The sequence below is a fragment of the Eulemur rufifrons genome, chromosome 7 (assembly GCF_041146395.1).
Source record: "Eulemur rufifrons isolate Redbay chromosome 7, OSU_ERuf_1, whole genome shotgun sequence".
Lineage (NCBI taxonomy): Eukaryota > Metazoa > Chordata > Mammalia > Primates > Lemuridae > Eulemur > Eulemur rufifrons.
The window spans coordinates 253,544,141-253,564,748 of NC_090989.1; the positions used below are offsets into that span (position 1 = coordinate 253,544,141).

Genomic DNA, 20,608 nt, shown 5'->3' on the forward strand with positions numbered 1-20,608 from the left:
CAGGGGCAGGGGGCCGAGGCAAAGCAGGTGTGTAAGCAGGGAGGGTGGGGGTTCCGTGGCGGTGGCTCTCACGCGGGCTTTCACTCACTGAATCAAAGTGAAACTCGGGGACACAGGAGCCGGGAGGAACCGAAACCTGACCCCCACCCATGGGACAGCCCTGGGCACTAGGGAAAAGCCCAAGGAGCCCCTCCAATTGACCACCTGGCCTCAGATTCCCTGCTTTACCAAGGAGGCCTCTGGCAGTTGTCTGCCTGGGTCTCAGCTGAGGTGCCCATCACTGCGAGGCCAGGACAGGGGAGAGTGGCCAGCCAGGCTGGAAGATGGAAACCCAGGACTTTACCACTTGTGCCACTAACCGCCCCCTGCTTGTGCTTAGGCAAAGCCTGCGCCCTCTGTGCCTGGACCCCACTATCTGCAGGGTACGGGGTAAAAGACCTGCCAAGGAGTGTGGCTCCTTGGCCCTGCCCAAAGTACTTGCCTCCGCTGCCCCACCCACCTCTGGCCTGTGAGCCTGACTGCCCGTTTCCCTGACCACCCCCCCCCCACACACCCCATGGCCCCAGCAGGCCAGGTGCAGGACCTGCCTCCCGTAAGCTGCAGCTGCCACAGACTGGGCTAAACCAAACTCGTTTCTTTACAGAGTTCATGCTAGAACTCCAGGAGCTCAAGGGCCTCCAAGCTGAGAAAACCAGAGCACAAGTGCCGTGAGCGAGTCGGCTGGGTGAGGAGCCTCTGAGAACGGCAGGCACAGCAGCCCCACATGGTGGTGCCATGCAAGGAAGCCCACCCAGTGTTGCCAGATCTGGGTTTTCTCCCCCAAGGAAAGCCACGCATCATATATAAAACTTCCTGAGTTTGAAATGTTCGTAACTAATTCAAAATCACTGTAAATACAAGGCAAGTCAACTAAAGCAAGGCTGCCAGGCTGGCAATCGCCCCCTGGGCTCTGAGTGATGCCCTTCCAGCAAGAACTCTGGTCCTGGCCCCTGCCCGAGCAAAAAGAGAACTCAAGGATGGGCCCTTCCGCCCACGTGAAGGTACATCCAGGGACACCTCATGGAGGGCCGGGGAGGGGACCAGCCCTGGGGAAGCCCCAGCAGAGGCCAAGACAAAATAGCCCCCAAAGCCACTGTGGAAGAAGGGGATGCCTCCCTCTCTGCAGAGCCTTCCTGGACACCAATGCTCCATATTGGCCCCTGATGACTCCTTGGGCCTTAGCCAGCTGTGAGGGACCAATGGCCCAACACTGGAAATCCCCCCAGGCAAGTGGGCTGGCTCTGGACAACCAGGCCAGGTCACAGACCAGCCCCAAGGACAGCATTCCAGGTAATAACACCCTGCCTGGGTAATAACCCGGAGTCAGGAAGCTCAGAGCACACACCAGGACTGTGAGCACAGAAGGGACGAAAGGAGGAACGGGGGCACTGGCGGGAGGTCAGGTGTGCACACAGGGAGGGTGCCTAGCCCATCAAGAGCTGAGACAGCCCTGGGGAATTAGCAGGTCAGCACCCCACGGGGTGATAGATGATGATAGGGCGAGTGTCGGTGGCTTTGAACAGTGAGGACAGCAGATGGACCTGTGAGGAGGGGAAACGAAGGAAGGAGCATTGAAATTTATCACATCGAAAGGCAGTAGGAGACCAAGGATTTTCCGAGGAGCCATTCTCTCCCTCTAGGTTTTCTGGGTTTGACTGTGTGACCCAGTCAGTGGCTTCTCTTCCCAGAGCCTGTTTCCCATCTGAATAATGCCTGGTGTGGGACGTCCAGACGCCGTCCGAGGCCCTAACACCTCTGACCAGGGAAGTCTCCAGGTCCAAGCTGGTGGCCCCAATGGCCCTCAGATGCCCAGCCCTCCAGTCCCCGCGCCCTGCCCTCTGCCTCCACTCTGGAGGCCTCCACCTCTGTGCACCCCGCGCCTCTCTTCATGGGAAACTGAGGCTTGGGCCTTTTCTTCTTCCATGAGAGGGGCTAGGAGACCCAGAGTCCTGAAGGGAAAGGAAGAAAAGGAAAGCAAGTGGCCCTTCGTTCTGCAGCCGACACCTGGGGGCACTGTTGCTCAGTCTGGATGCCCACGGGCTCCAGGCCCCTGTCGCTCGGTTTCTTCAGTGCTCCTCGGAGTAGACTGCTACAAACAGGAAGTCCGCGGTGGGCAGATCAGCTAGTTTCAGATGCCAAACACAACTGCGGCTGGAGTCTGCTGTCCCCGGCCTGTGACCAGCCTCACAACCTCAAGCGCCCGACCCTCTCAGTGGCCGTCTATTAAGCACTTCTGGGGCTAAAGCCTTTGCAGGAGTCACTGCTTGTCATCCTAACAATACCCCACAAAGCTCGTGTTGCCTCTTTTTTCCAGGTAACAAAATGGAGGCTCAGAGAGACTAAGTAACTAGATTTCCCCAGAAGTCTTCATACCATTTCACCCCTTGCCCGTGAGCCTGTGGCCTTGGCGTGACATCTTACACGGGGCTCTCGAGATCAGAGCTCTGTAGAATCTTGGTGCCACAGGGCTGCCTGTAACCCCTGACTCGGGAATCCTGAGCTTTTCCACATGCCCCTCCTTTCTGGGAAATCTAAGGCGGGGGGCCTCCCCACTTTCTGCTCCAGCCTTCTGCCCCCAGCCCAGGAGCAGCAGAGAGGACCCACATGTCCAGGAAAGGAAGAGGGTCCCTGGTCGGAGGGGCTCTGGGGCCCAGAATGGTCTGCAAGCTTCTGAAACCCCTTCCCTCCTGCCATGGCTCCCGTCGGGGTCTGCTGGGCGAGGCTGAGGTGTTGGTGAGAGAGACAGCAAGAGAGAAAACAAGAAGAGAGGGAGGAGAGAATGCGTGTGTGTCTATGTGAGCGGGAGAGAGTGTGTGGATGTGTGTGAAAGAGCGGGAGGGAGAGAGAGAGTGTGTGAGAGAGTGTGGGGGGGTGTGTATGAGAGAGAGAGAATCTGAGAAAAAGAAAGCTAGGGAGCACTAGACCAGGAAACAGACACAGAAGGTTTGATAAGACGTAAATAAAGCCAGATAACACAGAAGGAGATGCACCCCCAAACAAAAGACATGGGGAAGGACACAAAAATGGAGAGGAGACAGGTACCCCCAAAAGGGGGACAGTCATAACAGGAGCCCCCGCTAGATGCCCCCAAATCTCCCATGAGGACCTCACTGGACTTGGCATCTTTTGAAAAGGACAGGCCACCTCTTGGTCCTGGCCGCCTTCCTGTGCCCTCCTCAGCCAGAAGGCCGGAAATTCCACTTGCAATGTACCCCGACTGCCCCAAAAGAAGCCTCTGGCCCCCACAGTCCACACTGGTGCTGGACTGCTGGGCTTTCTGAGCTGGTGAAAGGGATTCGCACTCCACTGACCTCGGTGTGTTCAGGGCCTTTCAAACACTGTGGGGATTGGAGGGGGACCTGAATGGGGGAGATAAGCGGAAGGAGGCCTCGCCAGAGATCAAAGGCCCAGGAAGGAACAGAGGTCTGAGGCTGCCCTTTCACCCATGGCCGCTATTCACAGCCCTGCCCGCTCTGCCAAGTCCAGCCCTGCCACCACCATCTCCGGGCCTTCCACAGACGGAAGAACCACCTCAGGCTCTGTCCCTAGCCCGGCGGGATTCCTGAGGCGATGCCACGGCTTCCTCCACGAAAGCTCTCAGTTCAGAACAACCAAGAACGAGGCTGCATCTCACAACTGCCCCAGCCTGACTCTCAGAGCCACCCCCAAGCCTCCAAGCACCTCCGTGAGCCAGGGGGCTGGGCTGGGGCTGGACAAGCATGCACTGTGGCCCCGGCCCCGTCAAGTCCACAGGAACGGCAGGCTCAGAATCAGGCAGGGAAAAAGAAGTGGGTAGAACCACTTGCAGACCCAGCACAGTCACAGAAGCACTTGCCACCCAGATTGTAACAGGCCCGAAAAGTCACGAGTCCAAACCAGAATGCCCTCTGACTCCTCTGCCCCTCATTTGTGCAGCTCCTGCTCACGACCTATCCAAGATAATGCTTCCATCCTTGGCCTGGCCTGACTGCTGTGTGAAAGTTGTCTGCCGCACTCGGCCCACTCTGCCTCCCTCTAGCTTCCTTCAGCCAGGCTCAGTTCTGCCTTCAGAGGCCACACAGATCTTATCTGCCATGTCAGATACAGAACAGTTCATCTGAAACTTGGACACAGTGGCCACGTTCCCAAGTCTGGTCTTGGAGGCAAACATCCTGGGGAGAATCCTAGAGTTTCTGACTAAAAGGGCCCTTGCCAATCCACTGGTCTAACAATGTTCTAATTTATTTCTTTGTGCAATAGAACTTTCTGTGAAAGCCCAAAATACCAAATAGAAGCATCCATGATTCAGGAGAGAAACCCCCCAATTCACCCTCCTCATTAATTGTAAACCCTCTAAAACTGATCCAGTTCTACTAAGGAGCAATTATTGAGCACCTACTATGTGCCAAGCACTTGTATTAGAGCTATGTTGTCCAATACAGTAGTCACTAGCTTCATATGGCTATTGGGCACTTGAAATGTGGCTAAAACAACTGAGAAAATGAATTTTTAATTTTATTTGATTTTAATTAATTTAAATTTAAAAATAGAAGCAGCATAAGATATTTTTCCACTAAACACAACTTTATTGTTCTGGTAGGACTACATTCAACTATCAAACGTTTAGCATCCAAATTGAGATGCCTTATAAGTATAAAATACACACCAGATTTCAAAGACTTAGTACCAAAAAAGAAGGGAAAACAGGTCATCCAATGTTTTATGTGGATTACATGTTGAAATGATGATAATATTTTGGGAATATTGGGCTAAATAAAATATATTATTAAAATTAATTCCACCTGTATCTTTTTATTCTTTTTAATATGGTTAGTAGAAAATTTTAAATTACATATTGGCTTGCATTCTGTTTCTATTGGATAGTGCTGGGCTAATCACTTTCACATCCACCCTTATATCCGAAACACTCGACACAGTGCATGTTTCTTTTTTTAATTAATTAATTAGTAGAGACCGGATCTCACTATGTTGCCCAGGCTGGTCTCAAACTCCCACCTTGGCCTCCCAAAGCACAATGTTTCTTGAGACTCTAAGACACACAGCTCAAACCATCTCCCCACTGCTTCCAGACTAAAAGTTCAGAGGACTTGGTCAATGTCTGAGCCACCCCAGTCTCTCTTTCCACCTCTCCTGTTTCCAAATCCTGCCATATTGGTCTCTCCCTGCACGTGCTCACTGCAGGCCCAGTCTTGGCACAATCTCTCTTGCCTTTGACTAGAATGTCCCCTCCTCCCTCTACTCAGCCCTCCAATGCCACCTCCTATGAGGAGTCCTCCCAGATCCTTTTGATCCAAACTGGCCCCTCCCTGTCTTACTCTTTTCCCTTGGTGTCGCCTCACACACTGTGCTGCCCATCAGAGGGACTCTGGACTTGCCAGTCTTGCCCACCACCCTCCCTCTGTGACTAGACCCTATCACTGCCCACTTCTGCCCTGAGGTCAGGGGAGGAGAGTGGCCCCAGGAAATGCCCACAGGGCAAAACCCAAGTCCAAGCTGGAGATGACTACAAACGAGAGATCTGAGCAAGTGACTTCACCTTGCAAAGCCTCGATCACCTCATCTGAAAAATGGGGGTGAGGATCTTGCTGTCCTACTCTTGGCCCTCTAATGCCTCTCTGACCTCATGACTCTTTCCTCAGGTTGCTTCCCTCCTCAGAAAAATGATACCATCCGAGAGGCAGCACCCTCAAAAATCCAGTCTGTAGCCTTCACGGGCCAGCCCTCCAGTGTGCCCGGCAATTTCCCAGTGTTTCCCCAGTGGCTGGTTCTCACTTTCTCTGCTTTCCTCAGACCTCTGACCTTCAGGTCTCACTTCACTCTTGGTAGCATCCAACCTTCTGCTCAACAGTCTTCCCCACACGGTCCCCAGGCTCTGCCTAGCCCCAGGCTGCTCCTCCTCCAAAGGGCTTCTCTGGGGGGCTGAGGGGCAACAGGTAGCCAGACAACACCAGGACACTGGGGGCTCAGGGACCCTCCAGCTCTTCCAGACTCCCCATCCCACACCAGCTGTGGCTTTGCCAATGTCACAGGGCTCGATGGGGCCTTGGTTACTTCCCCTAATAAAGTGGGGGTGTCAATCTCTGCCTTTTCATCTCCCCCTGGAGATACAGAGAGAGGATGGGAAAGGCCAGGAGGGGCACCAAGCTATACTCCCCCCAGACACTTCCCTAATGTGACCAAGGGCATTTCTGCCCACCCCTGTGCCCCACCATGTACACTCAGTGAGGGGGAAGCCCTGGTTGCTGCTCAGGTCCCCCACTCTTCTCACTCCTATAAGCCTCCAGGAGCATCACGTCGTTCTCCCTTAACCCACAGACCACAGACTGGACTGCCCCACAAGTCTTCTTAAAGATTAGGACTCCACCATAAATTTCAGAACCGAAAGGAACTTGAAGATCATCCAATCCCACATCTGATCCTTGATACTCTTATAGGGCAGCCCAACAAGTGGCCGCCTAATCTCTGCTTACATAACCCTAGAGATGGGGCCCTCGCTACCTCCCAAGGCATCTCCTTTTGTCCCCAGACCACTCTCACATGTACAAAGTTCTTTCTCACATTGAGCTGAAATCCCCTCTGCATCTGCTACACACTGGCCTTTAGGGCCACACAACGTCTCATTCCACTCTCCTTCCTTGTCAGCCCTCCAAACATGTGACGACGATAGTCCAGTCCTGCTTATTCTGCTCTTCTTTGTGCCAGCGCATCCTAGATCCTTGAGATGTCCCCAGATGCTGTATCAGATTGCCCTCCCAGTGTAACCCAGGTTACACTTATCTGGACACATCCCTATTTGTCACTGTCCCCCTTTAAGATCAATAGCCCCAAACAGGCCACAGTCCTCAGGGAATGATCTGACCAGCACAGAGTAGTCAAGACCAACACCACCCACGTTCTGACCCCCTTATACCTTTTAAAGCAGCTTGAGAGTCCAAACAGTGACTGCTGACCAGAGACAACAAGCCAATACCAAACTCCACAAACACAGTAAAACAATCCTGACAAACCAGGACCTGTCTGTTGGGTGGTAAACATTAAATTGTATTTTTTTCGGCCAGGCATGGTGGCTCACGCCTGTAATCCTAGCACTCTGGGAGGCTGAGACGGGAGGATTGCTTGAGCTCAGGAGTTCGAGACCAGCCTGAGCAAGAGCAAGACCCTGTCTCTACTAAAAATAGAAGGAAATTATATACAGCTAAAAATACATATAGAAAAATGAGCTGGGCATGGTGGTGCATGCCTGTAGTCCCAGGTACTCGGGAGGCTGAGGCAAGAGGATCGCTTAAGCCCAGGAGTTTGAGGTTGCTGTGAGCTAGGCTGACACCACGGCACTCTAGCCCGGGCAAGGGAGTGAGACTCTGTCTCAAAAAATTAAAAGAAAATTGTATTTTTTCCTTTCTCCACAAATCTCTGCCTGGATCCCTCAGCCTCCGAGGGACCCTCACACAATCCCCCCCTCCACTGTGATCCAGCATAGCCAGGCCCCGGCTTGGGCACATCTGCTGCAAGTCTGGGTGACAAAGGGAGAAAAGATGACACCATCAACCCAGTAAACCAACAGAGATGGCAGGCCCACTGCCTCCTGCAGCATCAGAGCGCAGCAGCCCACTGAGTTAAAGACGTGTGACATCTGCTCAGGAGCGGCAGGAGCAGGGGAAAGAGACAAGGCAGGTTCCAAAAAGCCATGGATCGTCCCCTCATGCCCCCCAGCTCCAAACAGAGGCCCCAGGCTCAGCTTCTGCACTGCCTGGAACACGCAGACCACAGGCCAATCCACTGCTGGGCAGACTCAATTTTCTAGTTACAGATCTTAAGTACTTGGGCATGTGCTCACGAGAACATACATCCCTTACACAGAGCTGAGAAAGGGAATTGTGCTGAGGAACAGAATAATTGAATCAAGATTTCTGTCACGCTGCTCTCAGGCCCTAGACCACAGCCCTGGTGTTTTTTCTTCCTTTCCTGACTAAGATTTTACAGACTCCCAGGGGGTCGTATCTCCTCTCAAACCCATTAATGTCAGCCAGTGCTGGCAGCCCATCCAGGGGAAAGGAGACTCTGGCGAAGGTGCCCCATGTCCGGGATGGAGGTGGCCAGCTCTGAAGGCCCAGGCGGCACACCGCACGCCAAGGGGTTGAGAAAAACCAACCAGGAAGATTGTCATCTTTGTAATCTCCACGAGGCCCCCTGCGCTCCTTTCTTCCAGGCCCAAGGGAAAGGATGAGATGATTATTAATTTCCTCAACGCCCATCACCAGCAGGGCTGAAGGCCTTCTCTGTTGAGGGGCTGGCACAGGCTTTCAGACAGCCCACCCCTTCCCTGCCACCCCCCAGTGCCCCTCTCAAGCTGGACAGGGAGGGGGCTGCTTTGCCCAGTCTTCCCCACAAAGGGGACATCGGTCAAGCATCATATCTGCACACACAGGGTGTTCTTAAAGGCCACAGGGCTCTGCCAGATCCACTTTCTCTCCCCAAGGGGTGACGACGGGGAGAGGCCAGCAAGGATTCCACCGTCCCACCCTGCTGCCTGACTGCCCTCCCCGCAGGGGCTGAGCCTGGGTCCGGGCACTCCTCATGGGCCCCTTTGCTTCCACCCCTGATGGAGCGCCTGAAACAGATCGCGGAGCCATCTGCGACAGGGCGACAGGGCTGTGTGGCGTCTCTTACCTTCATCTCTCTTGCGCTTGTTGGTGTCGGCGCTGGGGGACGTGATGCCCAGGATGCCGCTGATGGAGTACGAGGAGCCGGCAGAGTCCGTGCTCACCGATGACACCTGCGTCACGGAGCCCGTGGACACTGTGCAGAGGGAGAGGGGCTGTCAGGGCCTGCCGGAGGGCAAGGGGCAGGCGGCGCCGGCACTCGCGGCACACTGGGCAGAGGGGAGCGAGCGTGCGGGATGGGAGGACACTCGCCCTGTGGCAGCGGCCACACCTGGGCCAAGACAGCGGCCTCAGCCTGGGCCTCAAACGTTTGCCCAGGTTCTCAGCTGCTGGGGAAGAAGAGAGGCAGGATAGGCACTGATTGTGCAGAAAGGAACACAGGGACCGAGCCGGAAGGGCACTAGTTCAAATCCCTGCAGGGGATGGAGAAGAGAAAGAGGGGGCTGGGGCCCACCACCAGCCAGTGCTAAAAAAAACCCAGACTACTCATTAGACCTATTGGGTCTCTGCTGGCATATTCCCCTTGCACACAGACATAAGTACCTGCACACACACACACACACACACACACACAGACAACGGAACTCCAAAGGCACACTGCCACTTCTTTTCCCAGTTCCTCAATGTCCATTCTCCTTACGGTTTATTTTACCTAGACTTGATTTTCAGTATTAATCATGATAATAATAATAATAAACATTTTCTGAGAGCTTACTCTCTGCCAGGCATTGAGGCATTATCTCATTTAATCCTGAGAACAACCTTATAAACTAGGCAATGTTATTATCCCATTGGAAAGGTAAAAGAACCAAGGCTTGTAGAAGACGAGTGATTCATCCAGATCATACAGCTATCATAATTGGAGGCAGAGTGGTGACTGGAATCCAGAGACTAAAGTCTTAACCCCTATAACTCGTCTGTTCCTCACTAACAAATAATGAAGAACAATAATATACTTTGCATTCATGCAGTGCTTTTCTTTTGATGATCCCAACAGCCCAGAGTGCTATTATTTATCCCCATTCATCAAATGAGGACACTGAGGCTCCACAAGGTGAAGTGAGTCAAAGTCATCTAGCTAATACGCAGCAACACCAGAACTTAGCTTCAGGGCTAAGGACTTAGACATTTGCCCTGCCCAGAAGTATGGCAGAGGTCAGTGACTCATTATGACTAAGGCCAGGTCTCAAAGTTCCTAAGGATAAGAATTGGGGAGGGGACTTTTGTGCAAGTTTCACATTTACGCCTGGCCTCAAAGTCCTAGGGAGAGACCAGTCCATTGTCAGGGTCCTCAGCAGCCATACAGTCGAATTGCCATTTCTGGACTCTGGGGATTCTTTCTTCGTTCATTAAAACCAACAAACCAATCTCAGACACATTTCCTTGGGCTGTAACTAGCTGGAGGCAGGTAGAGCAGCCTTTGACCCTGAAGTAGGAAATTACTAGAAATGGTGGCTATTTGGAAGCCCAAGTTTTCCTTGGAGCACATTGAGCTCCTTATTCTACAGAGCTAGAGAGAACAGTGCCTTTCTTATATTTCAGTTTGATTTCAGATCTTCCTTAAGCGACACAGAAGCAGAAATTGTTAACTTCTCTTTTTCTTCACCAGACGAAGCTCCTCAAAATAGATTTATGCAAATCTCACAACCTTTTCTATATTAAGTGACAAAAAACAGAGGAAGAAAGAAGATCCCAGGTCACTTGGTACTTTAAACAACAACCGCCACATGTCACCAAGGCTCATCATGTTGCTGGCAGAGCTGATGACATTTGTTTCAGTCTTTTTTGATTGCTCTAGGCTCAAAAGGACCAGATTCCTGTACTGGCTCCACCATTTACTGGCAACATGACCAAGGGCAAGTTATTTCATCTCTTTCTAAGTTTCAGTTTCCTCACTCCTCAATAAGTTTGTAAACTCTAAGGGGCTATATACATGTGAGATGTAGTTTTAATAAAAATGTACGGGTCTGGAACAAAACAAAATGTTCTACTGAATTACAGTAGAATTATTCCTCTAAACCAACTGAAAGAATATTAACAGTTACTCCTAGTTTGATTTTCATTGTTATGTGACCTGAAATAGTTAAAGCCACAAGTGAAATCTCAGCCACACACATCCTCCCAGGAAGCCTTCTTCAACCCTCTTCCCCCCAGCCTGGCAAAGCTGGTGGTTCCTTCCCTCCTATTCCCACGGCACCCATCCTTTCTTCTTGAGTTTCATCTTAGTGTTTTGCAAACTTCTCTCCATTCCACTCCCCTTAGACTGAAAAGCCCTTGAGAATGGGGATCTTTGTCCTGCCTCCTTTGTCGTGTTGGTCTCCATCTCCCAGGTCTGCATAGTAGGGGCTTAGCAAACACTTCCTGAAGACATTGCTTAAATGAAGAACTATTTCATGGCAATTCTGTCTTACCTTTATCCAAGAGGTAACCACAGAGGATCAGAGACCTCAGAGAAAACCTGGTTTGTGCCCCTCCATCCACAAATGAAGAAACTGAGGCCCAGGAAGGTAAAGGGACTTTCACAGTTCATTGGGTGAGTTGATGACAAAGTTGGAACTATAAGCCAGTCCTCTGCCTGTTCCCCATCACCACAGGGAGTTCAGGTTATCAGTTAAAGAAGGAGTGACAAAGGTGCAGAAATATCACACAACCTGAGGTGTGATTATGTAGAAAGGACTGTGGCAACCAGAACCATCAGAGGCTTGCTGAATGGTCACCCACGTTCTTGTAGTAGAAGAACTTTTCCTCCAGCTAACAGGAAGTGTTTCCTTTATCCCAAGCCAAGAAATAATACACCTTAAATAGACACGTTATTTTCACTTCCCAATTGTTGCGGGAAGGCGAGGGAAATTTCTGAACTCTTGAGTGATAGGAAATGCAACTCCCACGCTTACGAATAACAGTCACCCTCAGACTTCACCTGCGAGCGAGCACCAGCAGCCCCACTGGCAGCCCCTGACAGCTCACAGAGTACGTGAGAGCGAAGCAAGACAGAGAAAGTTTGGGAACTTTTGCCACATCTTCACTCAAGACTGCAAGTGCACAAAGAATTGTAGAAGGGCTGGTTGATAGAAGAAAAAAACACATTCAAAACTACTTACTGACTAATGATGCAGAAAATGTTATGAATAAGTATCCCTTTCTTGATTTATTACTTTAATTATCTGACATTCTATAGACCCCCATTAGTGGATTTTTTTTTTTTTTTTGGCTTAGATTTCAATTTTCTGTCTCATGGTGAAAGCTATTTATCATAATAATCAGTAAAATTCAAAACCTTTTAGCAGTATTTATAAAATTCATTTACCAGGTTCAGCCCTTGGAGAATGACAAAGAAGGCGCATTAGTACGTGTGCCGAAGTGTTTTATGCAGAATTATCTGTCCATAAGAATGATTAAAAGTTCTTTAGAATATTTGGAGCCCATTAGATTTTTAAATTTTTTTTAAAAGTTCTTCTTACCTATGCTGTGACTGGAAGCTGGGACTGGCTGGTTGGGTGGCTGCTGTACTTTTGTCCGGATGATCCTGTGGGCAGTTGGGGAAAAGAAAAATGGCTATTTACCATGAGGTAAGAGAAGAGACTTGAACCAGCTATGCACAGACAACCAGAAAACCCATCCCCAAGCTGGGCCCTGGATCAAGCTGGAGCAGAGAGGCAGAGGTCGGGGGGAGATTACAAACTCAGGTTGGGCATGGGGAGGTTGGAAGAATTACGGACTAGTTCCAACTCAGCCCCTATCTGTCTGGGTGTCTTTGGGTAACTTGCACCCCCTCCCTAGCCTTCAAGTGTCTCTTCTGAAGAAAGGGGATGATGTGTTAATGTTACAAGTAGGCATCCCTTTCTTGGATATAGCTCCAGCTCTTAAGGGACTCACTGAGTGACTTTAGGGAGTTCTTTCCCTTCCCTAGACCTCAGCCTCCCATCTGTGGAATGAAGAAATTGAACCAGGTGACCTCTCTGTCCTCTGACAGCTCTACATGCTGGTTTCCCTGCCCTAGAGAACTCATAAGGAGGATTAACACCCCTGCCCACAGGAAATTGCCAAGGGAGGGGTTGTAAGTGTTGTTCTGAAACTAGGGAGGGTTAAAGAGCTGCCACCTGGCTTGGCTTTGCTAAGAGGAAGCCCACCTCACCCAAAACCTCACAGAAAGGATTCACAGGGCTGGAGCCAGGGGTATCCCAGCCTGTCTTTCTGGAGACTTGCTTAAGTTCTACTAGGAACTTGATTGTGACCTTGAGCAAGTCCATTCCATTATGGGCCTTAATAGAATGAGGGAGTGGAATAAGACTACTCTTTGCTTGTTTTTAAGTAATCAAACCCTTTAAAAAAAAAAAATCTTATGGGAAAGCCCAGTACCCGTATATAAGAGAGATAACAGCTGTACTGTCTTCCCTTAGCCACCTGGCAGCTCTGATGTCCTTCTGTATGTCCTTGGGCTCTGGGGAGCCTGGGCTGCAGACTTCCAGCTGGGACAATGTATGGGGCCTCCATGAGACCACAAGAACAGTGAATCTTACAGCAGCAGAACAGGGCCAAGCCAAAGTCCCTTGGGATCTACAAGAAAGTTCCTTCCTTGGCATTTGGGAGAAGAGCAGGTCATAATAAAATGTTCAGCTCCTTTGGAAAAGTTTAGTCCAGCCTCAAACTATTACCTTTTAAAAGGACATTTATCAGAGTGTTTCCTCATTATAAAAGTAATATGTGCTCATTGTGGCCTATTTGGGCAGCATGGAAAGTTATAAAGACATCTAAAACCACATTTTGGTATATATTCATTATGCCAACATCCCTGTGCATATTTAGAAATATCCATTTTTCTCTTAACAAAATCAGGATTAAAGCATGTACACAGTTTTGCATCCTGCTCTTTTCATGCAACATTCTATGAGCAGCTTTTTCACATTCCAGACCATTGTATCTGAAAGCTCGTTTCGAGGCTGCCCTGGGTCTCCATTTTGTACAAAAGAAGGATAGAAGTAGCCGGTGCCTCCCCTTAAATTCACTGGACAGTAGCTTCTGCCTCTCTGATCTTACAGCTCAGTGCTGGGCACAAAGGGCACTCCGTGTCCTTCGCTGGTAGCCTGGAATGAATTTTTCTGTTCACCCTACAGTCTAACCACAGAGGCCCTCTGGTGCTCTGGCTACTTGAGCTCAGCAAAGGACATTTTGTGCTTACGTGTTACCTCACATACATTCAGGGTATTTGTTTGTTTGTTTCCTGCAATATTCAAAACACTTACTTTCACTAAGCAAACTCGAAACGTACTGGACAAAGACCTGGGAATGAGATAGTCCTTTTGACCACCTGGAATTAAGCTGGCATCTGATCTAATTTTTGTATTTTTGTATATGTCCCTTCTCTGTGTGTAATTATGTACAGAGATATATTGCTAGATATGTGAATATATAAATATATCAGATATAAATGTATTTTATTTCTATATAAATATATGGCAAAATATATCACTGTAGTTCAGCTTAAAGTCCTAAATTTTCAAAGCAGTGCCTGTCTATTAAATTTGTACATAAGCAAAGAAAATTATATTTTCCTCATTTAAAAAAAAGCATTTATAAATATCACTGGTAAAGCATTATTAATTGTCATAAATCATTGAGAGGCAGCCGCAGCATAGTGATTAAGTATACAGTCTCCGGAACCAGACTACTAGAATTTGAATCCCATCCTTGCAATTTGCCAACTACATGACCTTGGGTAAATTACTCAACCTCCCTATCCCTCAGTTTCTTTATCTGCAAAATGGGACTAAGAATCAGTCCTATCTGATAGGGTTATTACCAGGATTAAATTAATTAAATGCTTAGAATAGTGGATACTTTATAGTAGGTGATCAATAAATGTTAGATGTTATTTTCAGTGGTGTCTTCATAAAGATTAATGACCAGCTTCAACCCTAAAAAGTTCATAAGTTTCACATTTGCCTTAGAAAGCACATGCAGGGCCCGGCGTAGTGGCTCATCCTTGTAATCCTAGCATTCTGGGAGGCCGAGGCAGGAGGATTGTTTGAGTGCTGGAGTTCAAGACCAGCCTGAGCAAGAGCGAGACCCCATATCTACTAAAAATAGAAACAAATTAGCTGGACAATTAAAAATATATAAAAAAAATTAGGCCAGGTGCGGTGGCTCACGCCTGTAATCCTAGCACTCTGGGAGGCCGAGGCAGGAGGATTGTTTGAGCTCAGGAGTTCAAGACCAGCCTGAGCAAGAGCGAGACCCCATCTCTACTAAAAATAGAAAGAAATTATATGGACAGCTAAAAATATATATAGAAAAATTAGCCAGGCATGGTGGTGCATGCCTGTAGTCCCAGCTACTCGGGAGGCTGAGGCAGGAGGATCTCTTAAGCCCAGGAGTTTGAGGTTGCTGTGAGCTAGGCTGATGCCACAGCACTCTAGCCTGGGCAACAGAGTGAGACTCTGTCTCAAAAAAAAAAAAAAAAAAGCACATGGGGTCCTCTTGGAAGCTAGGAGGAGAAGGTAGCCACCCTCATGCCCTATTTAAGGCTGCAGTGTGGCTATCCTTTTGGGGGGATCCAAGAATTATAGGGAACCATCCAAAGCCATCTCCAGGGGTGAAAGATTTTGCCCATCTGCTTGCAGCAACTGCCAAGTCAAAACAAAGAGCATCATCTCCCACTGAGAAGAAATAGTAGTGGTGAAAACAAGGCTGTAATGGAATCATAACAATGCTAAAAAAAAACTAAAAATCAAAAATGTAAGCTATCGTCAAGACTTACCATAATAAGAGCACACTCAGGACTTTTTCTAAGGCAGAGATAGTTGGGGTGAATTGGCAGTCAATCCTAAAATGCATGTCCTTTACTTGGCTGAGTAAGAACACAACCATGGATGCTGTATTGTATGAACATCCTAGATCGTTCAACAGAAGAGAGAGCTCAGCAATCAAACTGTTCCTATGGATAAGGAAACTAAAGCCCAGAGTGCTCAAGTGACTAGCCCAGGGTCACACAGCAAGTCAGCCAGACTCCCAGCTCCCATGGCTGAGCACTTTTCTTTGAGCCACCTTCAAAGGAAGCAGTCCCTCTGCTAAATACTTCCTATATGAGGCATAAAGCCTATTTGGATTCAAAATCCATTTAGAATTTGAGGCTTAAAATTCTGAAGGATTATATGTATTACAGACATTTAAGAATCCCATGTAAACATCACACCCCCTCCTTTGAAAGGCTAGGTCTTTTCGGAGGTCAGAGGGGAAAAAAGGAAGCTCCGCCAAGGGATCGCAAGGAAAAAAACAAAAAGAAAGAAAGGCTAGGTCTTCTCACCACCATCCCCCCACCATCCCTCACAAAATTACATTGAAAGAGAAAATCATGGCGCCTTGAAAAAGGAAATGGGGAGATAAGGCTGAAGAAACACCCGCATCTACGGCACTGATCAAACTACCATCGGTGCAGTAAGAAGCTTGTCCGTCACCTGTGCTGAGAACCGAGAAACCAGGGGCCCAGCTGAGCCAAGCTGGGAGGGGACCCACAGGCGGCACCCAAGCCTGCGACTATCGACTATCGACTATCGTGGAGGAGAAAGGAGGAATGGGTAAACAATCTCCAAAGGTTTACCACCAAAATTAGGATGAAGACCAGAATTAACAAATCAACTTCCCCAGGCCACATCTAGCCACAAACAAGTTTTGTTTGGACTGTACAGTATATTTATTTTTATTTGAATTAGTTACTAATATTTATAAGTTGGGAGATTTTTCATAAATACCTGGTTTCTAGTTTTTCTTAAAAAATCAGAATCACATGACAACAACCAGTTGGTGCTAATCGTAGCTGCCCCCCACTAAACTGGGAATGCCACTCGTAGTCCCCATCACTTGGTCCCTGAGATTTAGAGCCACAGGACTGGAACAGAAGAAGGAAGACTCCATTCCACCCACTGCTTGGGTCAGCTCTGGGCCGGCCACCTCCAACTGACACTCAGACTGGATTCCAAGAATCCCTCATGTAGGTCATGCAACATCCCAGTACGTATCTGTCCTTAAGAAGTCAAACGAACAAGGTGGTTTTTTTCTCAGGAAATCTCTCCCAAGCCTGGCAGAACTAGTTCAGTGTTGTTGAATCCCTTGTCAGTCATGGTCTCCTAAGTGGGTCCCCCTGAAGACAGCAGAAAAGCACACACTTCTAGGGGTGGACATGGAGAGGACCTCGTGACCACCAGAATAGCTACAAGTCTAGCCACCACTCCCTCCCTAGCTGTTTGAAACAGGGGAAGAGTGAGAAGTTGCCTCCAAGGGAGGCCGGGGCTGGGAGAGAGCTGTGGACCCTCTTACACAGTGACATTTGCAAGGCAACTACGTAGAAGCTGCATCCATCTGAACGCAGTGGCAGCTCTGCCTTCACATGGAAAATAAAACTGGATGCTGGGATGGCTCAGGCTTTCTGGGGGTGAGGGGTGGAGAATGCAGTGGCAGGAGATCGTCCCACGCTTAGTGAGCTGTCACTGAAGAGTGCAGTGAGGAGTCGGGGAGTGCTCCCAAAGAGGAGCCCCCAGAAAGGAGCACTGGAAAGGGCTAAGGGTGAGAGGGAGTGGGCAGACAGGCAGCAAAGCACGCAGCCCTCGAGGCCCTAAAACGGAGAAAGACTCCTAACTCCCCTTTGCCTCTCTTCTCGCAGATCCTCAGTGCTGTCACTTGCGGAGTCCTACAAGACAGTGGTGGAAAGAGACTAGCCCTCCTCTCACCATCTGGAGACCCAGGCTCTCCTCCCATTTCTATCTCAAAGTCACTTTCCACTGCGCTCCCCATCTAGGCATCAGTGTCTGTCCCTGCCACAGGGCAGAGTCAGGCCTTGAGGACCGTCGGAGACCACAGATGTGAAAGCACCTTAGGGGCACGGCCAGCCGGGCCACAGCTTTGGACCAGGACACTCAAGAGGCCCTGAGGCTAGCCTGGCTGCGGCAGCCGGCACTCAGAACCTGCGCGTGGCCCCACTGCAGGCAGGGAGCATCGGCAGATCATGATCTCCCTGGGCCGCTCATCCCACACCCCTGCAAGGCCTTTGCCACATCTGTAACCACTGCTCTACTTGCCTCTAAGGTTTCTTTCACATAACTTACTTTTTGACTTAAATTTTTTTTATAAGGCAATTATAGTTCCCTACTATAAGGGTTGGGGAGTCTCAAGTGGATTTCACAAAGTTCACAAACTCACTGGTTTGGTGTGTTATTTATGTTTTTCTAAAATACATTCAGATAAATTCATCACAAAATAATTTTCATCCTTAGATTATGAAGGACATAAACCTATGCTCAGGAAATGGGTTATGTTTGTCCCATAAGGCATTTTTCTATTGAAATTAGTTGCTTCCATTTAAAAATATAGAGATTTCGGGGGCAAGGGCAACATACGTAACGTAAATTTTTGTACCCCTATAATATGCTGAAATTAAAAAAAAAATAAAGAGAGATTTCACATACAGAAACACCCATACAGGCCGGGCGCGGTGGCTCACGCCTGTAATCCTAGCACTCTGGGAGGCCGAGGTGGGCGGATCATTTGAGCTCAGGAGTTTGAGACCAGCCTGAGCAAGAGCGAGACCCCATCTCTACTAAAAATAGAAAGAAATTATATGGACAGCTAAAAATATATATAGAAAAAAATTAGCCGGGCATGGTGGTGCATGCCTGTAGTCCCAGCTACTCGGGAGGCTGAGACAGGAGGATTGCTTGAGCCCAGGAGTTTGAGGTTGCTGTGAGCTAGGCTGACGCCACGGCACTCACTCTAGCCTGGGCAACAGAGTGAGACTCTGTCTCAAAAAAAAAAAAAAAAAAGAAACACCCATACATACATACACAAAAGTCCTGGTTTCTGGCTTCTCTTGAAGAATGGAAAAAAGCTGGCACCTGTCTTATACCTGGCCTGCTTCCTTCCTTACCATACCTGCCTGGCCCCAGGTAAGGCATTAGAGTTTGTGAGCCCCAAGGACAACCTGACGTTATCTTTCAACCCACCAATTCTATGTGTTCCCTACACTGGGAAACCTGTGGGCCCTCAAAGCCTGACCAGGGGTTTGGCTGCGGTTCCCCTGCAGAGCAGGCCAACTGCCTGTCATGTTGCTTTGTGTCATGGAAATCCTACCCCCAGCCAGAAGAGAGGACTCACAAGACACGCTGGGGCCCCTCATACTTCAGAAAAAGAACAGGAGTTACTCCCCCGCAAACCCACCACAACCACTGCTAACCCCTCAGCAACCTTGTCCAGGCAGCCCAGCCTCCCAAGTACATGACAGAATCCCACCCTGGACAAGGAGCCCCTCTGGAAGAGAGGCTGAGAACTGTGCGCCTGATTCCCCTCAATTCTCTCTGCACCTTGCATGATGCCAGGGCCTCCGTGAAGGTTTGCAGTTTATGAAACAGCCAGACTCAAAAGGTCAACATGATGCACACGGTGATTCTGTGCATTTGAGCCGTCATAGAAGGAACAACTGCCAGGACCAGAGGGGAGCTCAGAGACATTCTAGTCTGACCACCTCTTTCTGCCAGGGGTAAGTGTCCCCTGTGCCCACACAGGCTCTGCACTGATGACAGTAGGGTGTAACCTTGGAAAAATGGGAACTGTTCAAGTTTTCAGTCTGCCGGCTTCTCCTTTCTCTGCAGAGTTTAAAGAACAATCATTTCTGTTCATGTCACAACTGCATCCTTGACTCTGAGTTTAAATGGAGTTGAGAATGCACCATCTACAATGGAAAACTTTCCTCCAGACATTTATTTTTAAAGCTCAGAGAGCACCCTTTGATGTATCTTGGCTCAGACTGGAGAGGAGAGGGAGCCGCTGTGGCCCCCAGGAAGATCCTATGCCTGGCACCCAGGGTGTTTCTCTGGTTCTTTCTCTCCATGTGTGAGATTCAGTGGAGTTGAGGAGAGGGCAATCCCCTAACTCTAGAGCATCTTGGCATCCTGGACAACACCCTTGGGGACTTAAGACCTGCATCAGAACCACAGGGCCCCAGGCTCTTACAGAGAGGAAGAGCCTTGTCAAGGTCCCAATTGTGGCAGAACTGTAACACAGAGCCAAGTCTCCCAACTCCAAGGCAGAGCTCTGTTCCCCTCACTCACTGGCTCAACCTCTGCCCAAACTAGAGCAGGATTTTGTTCCTAGGAAGCCCTGAGATGAGCCAGCGCTAAGACCTTGAACCAGGCTTGCAGGGACAGTGACATTTATGAAGGCCTAGTCAGGACGATTCACTGCAAAGTGCTCCACACATATAGAAGGGCAGTGAAAGGAGGGATAGAAATCACTCTGGGCTCAGAAGAGTCTCAAGCAGCCTGGGTGTTGGCATGGCCCCCTCTCCCTGGGCCTAGGACTTCTATTCACTTTGGAGAGAAGAGGAAGGTAACAGAAACCCAACAGGCCTTGTGAGCATCCCCTCCCATCCAATAAGCCCTAAAGGGTCTTGGTGAAAGGAGAGAGCAGATTTCAGGGGAGGCACACGCAGAACCTCCAGGAGCCCCATTGCCCCCCAGGTCCCTAGCCACCCACAGGCATGAGCTGCTCACCTGTTGATGGAACTGACGCTAGGCACTGTGTCATTGTCACACACCCGCTCCGCCAGCAGCCGGTCCCTTATCTCCCAGGCAAACATGGTAGGATTTTGGCGTTTATACTCAGCGATTTTTTCCACCACTTTGGGTGTGGCGACCTTTGGTTTGGATCCTCCAATTACCCCAGGCTTGATGCTTCCCGTCTCATAATACCTAGGACCCAAGGAGAAAGGAGCTTAGCCATGGAGAACTAGCAAAATGAATGTTGGCAACAAAATAATGGGCTATTCTTTCTAGGAAACATGCAGATCTGATTGTTCCAATATAGCAGCCACCAGCCATATATGGCTTTTGAACATTTGAAATGTGGGTAGTCTGGGCACAGTG

At 49.4% G+C, this 20,608-nt stretch overlaps 1 protein-coding gene across 1 annotated transcript in view; it reads right to left on the bottom strand.

The window, feature by feature from the left end:
• The window catches only part of PAX5 (paired box 5), a 151,147-nt gene extending 130,825 nt beyond the window's left edge, over positions 1 to 20,322 (bottom strand). The window contains exons 1-3 of the mRNA XM_069474445.1: positions 20,237 to 20,322; positions 12,161 to 12,225; positions 8,707 to 8,835 (exon numbers count right to left, since the gene is read on the bottom strand). Coding sequence (XP_069330546.1) covers positions 8,707 to 8,835; positions 12,161 to 12,225; positions 20,237 to 20,322 — 280 coding nt within the window. The remainder of the gene's footprint in view (positions 1 to 8,706; positions 8,836 to 12,160; positions 12,226 to 20,236) is intronic.
• Positions 20,323 to 20,608: the final 286 nt, after the last annotated feature.